Source organism: Vigna unguiculata, chromosome 6, assembly GCF_037176805.1.
Source record: "Vigna unguiculata cultivar grain cowpea cultivar isolate G323 ecotype 2 chromosome 6, ASM3717680v1, whole genome shotgun sequence".
Lineage (NCBI taxonomy): Eukaryota > Viridiplantae > Streptophyta > Magnoliopsida > Fabales > Fabaceae > Vigna > Vigna unguiculata.
This window is the reverse complement of record NC_140797.1, coordinates 7,990,235-7,997,373: the sequence shown is the minus strand read 5'-3', so window position 1 is coordinate 7,997,373 and position 7,139 is coordinate 7,990,235. Positions and strand designations below refer to the sequence as shown.

General features: G+C 39.3%; 1 protein-coding gene across 1 annotated transcript; it reads right to left on the bottom strand.

Annotated features, from left to right (window-relative positions):
- Positions 1–6,276: 6,276 nt before the first annotated feature.
- LOC114188332 (disease resistance protein RLM3-like) lies at positions 6,277–6,804 on the bottom strand. Its single transcript, XM_028076926.2, has 2 exons — positions 6,476–6,804; positions 6,277–6,346 (listed from the first exon to the last, which is right to left on the bottom strand). The coding sequence occupies exons 1-2, from the start codon at positions 6,802–6,804 to the stop codon at positions 6,277–6,279; spliced, it is 399 nt and encodes a 132-aa protein (XP_027932727.2).
- Positions 6,805–7,139: the final 335 nt, after the last annotated feature.

Here is a 7,139-nt window from a genome sequence, read left to right as displayed (position 1 = left end):
TGTACTCATAGTGTCCATATCGGGACCAGAAGGCTGTCTTCTGTACATCATCTGCCTTCACTAGAATTTGATGGTATCTCGACCGCAAATCAATCTTCGAGAACACCGACAATCCATGCTACTGATCCATCAAGTCGTCAATTCTTGGAAGGGGATACATAGACGTGAACTTCCATTCTTCTTCTTCACCAACAACATTGGTGCTCCCTGAGGTGAAGTATTAGGTCATATGAACTATTTCCCCAGTAACTCCTCTATCTGACTCTTGAGCTCTACCAACTCTGCCGGAGCCATACGATATATAGCCATCGACACTGGACCGGTTCCAGGCACCAAGTCAATTGAGAACTCCACCTCTCTACTGGGAGGCAATCCTGATACTTCCTCTAGGAACACATCCTCAAACTCATGTACTACGGGTTTAACCGATGTCCCTTCCTCATTCTCTACCTCTAAATGAGTGAAAATTATGAAGCACTGCGCGCCACTTTGAATCTCCTTCATGGCCCCTTGGAAAGATAACAACTCAAGCTCCTCTGAGTTGAGAGACATCAATCTTTTCTCTTGGCAATCTATAAGGATGTGATTGGCAAAGAGCCAATTCATCCCCAAGATTACCTCCAACTCTTGTAGAGGTAAGCATATCAGATTTACTTTGTACCTGCGTCCCTCTACCTCCACTGGACACCTAGCACACAAGGACTATGTCTTGACCAAACCCGACGCTGGAGTAGATATTACCAGTTCACACTGTAGCTCACACACTGACAGATCCAACTTTTTCACACAAGCATCTGACACAAAAGAGTGTGTCGCTCTAGAATCATACAACACGCAACAAGACATACCATCTATCATGCAACTACCTATGACCAGGTTACCTGAGCCAGTTGCCTCTGCTCCTGTCATCGCATACACTCAACCTATTGCCTCCTTTCCTCTTTAGATCCTGCGCAAGAGTCTGAACTAGAGCACGAGTCACTGCCCACGCAAGGGTGGGACAATCATTGCCAAAGTGGCCTTCCTTGCCACAGTTGTTACATCTGCGATAACCCTCCATACGTGGGCAGACGCTCCTCAGATGAAGGCCCGCACACTGGAAACATTGGACCCTACCCTACTGCAAAGGGAAGTTCTAGACCCCTGGGACTGGTGGTGAGGTCTGTCATAAGGTTTTCTTCGCTCCTCATGCCTCGGTTTGGACCCAGATGGCCCACCAATCCTCTAGTGTTGAGGGCGTTGACCTTCTACTTCGTTCTTCATCTTCTCCATCACTTTGGCTTTCTCCACTAGGGCGGCAAAATCCTTGATGGATAATGGGGCTACCATCAAGCATATATCACCACGGAGACCATTCTCAAACTTGCGACATCTCCATTCTTCATCGAGTGGTAGAGTGTAGAAACAGCCGAGGTCCTTGAATTTCTCAACATACTCTGTCACTGACTTTCCTCCCTGAGTCAACTAGAGGAATTCCACCTCCTTGGCATACCGGACACTGTCTGGGAAATATTCGGAGAGAAACTTCCCCTTGAAGGTGTAAGACTCGAGAAATTAAAATAAATAAATAATTAATTATTTAATAAATGCAGGTAGTAGAAGCCTTTAAGGCATTTAATGAGGAGTGCTATGATGTGGAAAAGTAGTAGCTCAAATGATTGAGAGTACTTTGATTGTGTGAAAGGACTTGGGTTCGAGTCCTATGTATGCCAATTATGTGATGTTTGTTTTATTATTAATTTTAATAACATGTGAGAGCATGAGAAGTGATAATGTAACTCTATATTTATAAGAATTATCACAAAATGGAAATTTGGTTGGTTGGTTGTGTTTTGACTTTGTATTGTGAGGGTATGGGTTCGAACCTTTGTGAACCCAACTTTAATTTTCTTTTTGCTAAATAGTATATTGTGGCATGAATGTGAAAGGGTGGAGGAAAACCTAGTAGAAGGGCAGCCAAGAGGGGCTGAAAAATCATTAAATTATGGGCCTTGAATAACAATTAAATCACCATTAAGTTAAATTTGCGTTTTGGCACTTAAACCTACCATAAGATACTTATATAAGGAGAAATTGAGGTGAGAGGAAGGGTTTTTGCATCTGTTATTTTGGTATAGGTAGAGGGGTACGAAAATCTAGAGTGAACTGTGAGGATTAGGGCAATTGAGAGCTGAATTGGGAAAAGCCAAAGAGAGAGCATTGGTACTCCAGGTATTTTGGTATAGGTAGAGGGGTACGAAAATCTAGAGTGAACTGTGAGGATTAGGGCAATTGAGAGCTGAATTGGGAAAAGCCAAAGAGAGAGCATTGGTACTCCAGGGAAGACGCACAATTCAAATTAAAAGCCAAGGAAATTCTAGGTTAGGGGAGTTCTTTTGTATGGTTATATGCTTATGAATGTTGGGTATTCTGAAATGCATGTATGGAAGGGTTTGGTTATGAATTTTTGGTGCTATACATGATGTGAATTGGGAGTTGGAGTGCCTTGATAGGGTTTGATTGAAATGCTTACTCATGTGTATGAATTTGACTGGGTTATTGTATTTTTCGGGTTATTATGGTTTAAACTCAATAAAATGGGAATTATGTTAGTTTGTATTTGTGTTGTGAGAGTTGTGCCTAATTCCAAATTGAGGTATGGGTTTCTGGGATATGAATTTGGTATGGTTTTTAGTTTTCATGTGCGTAACAGTGAAAATGTTTGGTATTCTCGCTCAAGCGAGCAAGGCTCGCCGAGGTGAGAAAACCATAAATGCGAGAATATTTGTATGCGAGCATCTCGCTCAGGCGAGGGTATCTCGCCCAAGCGAGAACCCATAAGAGTTGTGTGGTTCTACTTGAGCCCCTCGCTCAAGCGGAGGGTTTTACTTTTGCGCGACGGAGACTCTCGCTCAGGCGAGAGGTTCTCACTTAAGCGAGATGTCATGCAGAGTTTTGTGGTTTGGCTTAACTCGCCGCCTAGGTGAGTGTTTTGGTGTTAGGCGAAGGGCGATCTCGCCAAGGCGAGTTGAGGCTTGCTTAAGCGAGGCTTCGCTATGAACCACTGCGGCACGCTCGCTCAAGCGAGGAAGTTTAGCTTAAGTGAGACAGGCCTGGTCGCTTAAGCTAAGGCTTTTAGCCCAAGCGAGTTTAGTGCGGTTTGTGTGTATTGTTTGTACGCATTGATGCGAACGTGGATTAGAAGATGTTGTGCCATGAGCAGGTAGGTTCATGGATGGTGGTTAACATGTGATGGTATCAACGGGGAAGTTCATACTCAATTACTCTCTTGTGGGGGTACGAGCGAGGTAGGTTCATATGTTCCGTGCTCACAGTTGAGAGATGCTACGTGCGGAGAGGTACGTAGCTGGTGGATCACATGTGTTGGACTACGAGCGGGCAAGTCCGTAGAGTAGGTCTACGAGTGGGGAGTTTCGTAGAGGCAGGACTACGACCCTTCAAACGTAAGATAAAATTAGGTAGAAGAAACGATTAATAACGCATAAATAGTATTAAGCACAATTAAGACATTATTGGACCTTCATTAATTCGTGAACAATGCAAAGTTCACAAGGAAATCCTATAATTAGAAGTGAGAGATGAGATAAGATTTTTAGATTCTTTTGATAACTATAGTTGGCAGTTTGATAATATGATACAATCTTGACTTGCAAGATAAAACTGCTTTACTTATGGATTTTGAAGATTACATATAAATTTTTATAGTAGATAATAATATTTTTTCTTGCAGTGTTGAACGTCGAAGTTTTTTCTACAAGTACCCAACTCTTTTGCATCGAAGATCGAGTAGAAAAAGAAGAACCACCCTAAGACTATCAATCGAAGGATGAGCAACCGGGATCTAGTGAAAATAGGTGTAGTGGTCTTGTATGATTATTTCGGTCCTGTAAGAACAAGATACTTTAAACTATTTATACATCTTTTTGAATCTTTTCTCATATGGACTTTTTTGGGAGAAGTCTCAGGTTTTCTCTATAATCACAATTTCAATATTGCTTAGTTTTAATCACCAGTGTAGAAAGGGTTTCCGCCGCTGTTATTTTGGCCATTTGACTTTGGTTTAAGACCCGAAGGCATATGCAGTCGAGGCGAAAAAGGGTAACCTTTCTGCCTTGGTTATCAACCGAGACATATTTGACCCTTATTGCCTCAGTTCTAAAGTCAACTGAAGCCTAATATGAATTAAAAAATAAAAAGTAAAAACAAAATGAGTGTTGTGTTTATACCTCGGTTTTCGTGGAACGCGAGGCAGAAAAGTGAGAGTTACGACCTCAGATATAGCACAACCGAGGCCTAATGTCCATTAAAAATAAAAAATAAAATCACTATCATCTTTCTACCTTTCTGTCTCATTTTTTGTCACAACTAAGGCGTAAAATAGGTGTTTTTTTTACGTAGATTTTGTTTCTGTTAAACCCTACACAATAAACCTGCAAATTTAAAACCACATAACAAGAACCAGCTAGAAAAATAATATTATACTGTTCAAATTAAAATAAGGCAAAATACTTAACATATTGTTCATTACAAGATCATCCTACCATAAATAGATGTACTATAGACTATTGTACATTTGTATAATGTACTTAGCACAAGTTATCCTTAAATATCTAATGGACTTCAGAAGGATTAGTGTAATAGTGTAAAATTTGTATAAACTTTATGCGCATAAAAAACATAATTTTAATTAGTATATAAACCAAGACAAAAGTGCAGATAAGTATTTGATATAGTTAAATTATTACTGTTTCCCAACTACTCGTGATACGAGCAAGAATAACAGTTGACATCCATTGCATTATATAGGAACCACATTCATATGAGCCAATTTGAACATTACACTACAACGAATGCACAATTATAAATAATTGAGGAAGAAAGTAGATCGAACAATTATAAAATTATAATCCTATAGACAAAAAATCATACCTAGAGAGCCAACCATCCAAGCCTTTTTGTCTTAGTTTTGATTTTAATACTAGTTGATTATCTACGAATTTGATATGAGTGCAAAGAAAGTAAGATACACCATTGGAAATGAAAATAACAATCATGTATCTATATCTTAATACAAATGGGAACTAACAAATAACAACTTTTTCAATTAAATAATATATATATATATATATATATATATATATCTTATTACAAATGGGAACTAACAAATAGCAACTTTTTCAATTAAATAATATATATCACACACTTCAATTCAAAATTTTTTATCTATAAAAAGAAAGAAAGCTAACGTCTCACACTCTCCTAATTTTGACACTTCGAAAAAAATTCAAAAAGAAATACAATTCTCTCTTTTTCCACTTTTTCCACATATCACTAACACAAAAAAGCCTTTTAACATTCGATATTTTTGACCTTTGATGTCTGCCCAAACACCGAAGTCGTGCCGGATGACATCAAAATAACGTCGGTAAAATAGCAGACATCACTTAACGTCGGTCCATTAAGAGTCCGACGTTATCCAACGTTGGGGCCAGTAACAACAGACGTTAATTTTCGCGCTAAAACGAGCCAAAAACCTGAGCAATTTAACGTCTGTCAGGGTCTGTCAGACGTTAAATAACGTCGACCCTGGTATGGTCAGACATTAAATAACGTCTGTCAGGGCACACCAGACGTTAAATTGCTCTATTTTTTTTAAAATTTGACTGTTTTTACAACATCTATACACCTGAAAATTAGAAAATTCCCAAAACAATTTCGTAATACTTTCAGCACAATTCTGGAGTTACAGTTATATATAATAGAACTTAAGTTTCAACATATATTCTAAACTAATATAGATAACAATAGCATTTTTATCTAGGCTGTGAAAATATAGAATGTTGAGTAAAACTCTGAAAGAATAAAGTGTTTCAATTACCTTAGACCAAAGAGTGCAACCTTTGAGATGCTAACAGGCTCACAAAATACCTCCCTCCATTGCTTCAAGAGGAAGTCCATCTTATCATCAATCTCCATTTCACTAATTCATACATGTGAATTTCATAGATGTTAGTTTTAGAGACAATGTACACGAAAAATCTGAAAGCAAGAAAGATTTTAATTAACCAGATTTTACTGCACACCTAATTGGGATTTCAGCACCTATATGAAGTCCCACCATCCACATCTCCACAAGGAAGTCTATCCTATCAACAATCTTCATTTTCCCCCTTGATACATGTCATGAATATCATAATTAGTATTTTGAGAGACAATGTTTGGTAAAAATTCATGAAGTATGAAGCGTTTCTATTACCTTGGATCTAAGTCTACAACTCATGAGCTCTGAACAACTACAGAAAGTGCCTCTTTCCAATGCTCCAGGGGCTTGTTTACCTTTTCAAACCTACATTCATGTTATGAATTTAAAAAATGTTATTCTTAGAGACAATTTGTTGAAAAAATCAAAGGAAGCAGGGAGCGCTTCGTTGCTTGACACATAGGATTTCAGTCGTTGAGAAACCACCAGTCTCACCAAGTCTCGTCCTCCAACGTTGCTTCCAATCCAGCACCTTTTCTTCTTCCTTTGTCGAAATCTTGCTCAAAAGGCGTATGATGACGGACTTCAGAGGGATCAACATCATAGAACACTGGTATCACCACTTGCCCTATGGTTCTGTGACACTCCATTATTTTCTCCAACTCTTTCAAACACCACCACGACTCTGCATAAATTTTCAAGAAAACAACAACAGATATTCGAGACTCTTCGATTGCTAACCGCAGAGAGGGTGAAATTTGCTTTCCCCGTGGAAGTGACTCGTCATCCTTGAAAACAATGATTCCTGCATTCTGAAGAGCCATGTAGAGATGAAAACGCAAAATAATCAGTTTAAAAAGCGTAAAATCAACCCATAATCAATCCCAACAAGTTTGATGGCGAAAACCTTTCGAAACTCACTTGGAGGAGGTCGGAAATGGCGTCGCCGGCGGGAACTCTCGCGAAAATGATGAACAGCGTAAGGGTTTCTGCGTTTCGTGCAGAAGATAAACAAAGCTTAACATCGGGGGTGAGGTATCCGACGTTAAGTGACGTCTGGCGCGTGCTGGTCCGACGTCAAGGGACGTTTGGCGCGTGCTGGTCCGACGTCCTGTTTTAAATGACGTCAGGGTATTTTATAACAGACGTTAAGTAACGT

Excerpts from the sequence above, each read along its gene's own strand:
- LOC114188332 (XM_028076926.2), bottom strand. The coding sequence starts at position 6,804 with ATGGCTCTTCAGAATGCAGGAATCATTGTTTTCAAGGATGACGAGTCA. Across the intron at positions 6,347-6,475 it reads ACGTTGGAGGACGAGACTTG|GTTTGAAAAGGTAAACAAGC; the intron begins GTGAGACTGGTG and ends ACATGAATGTAG.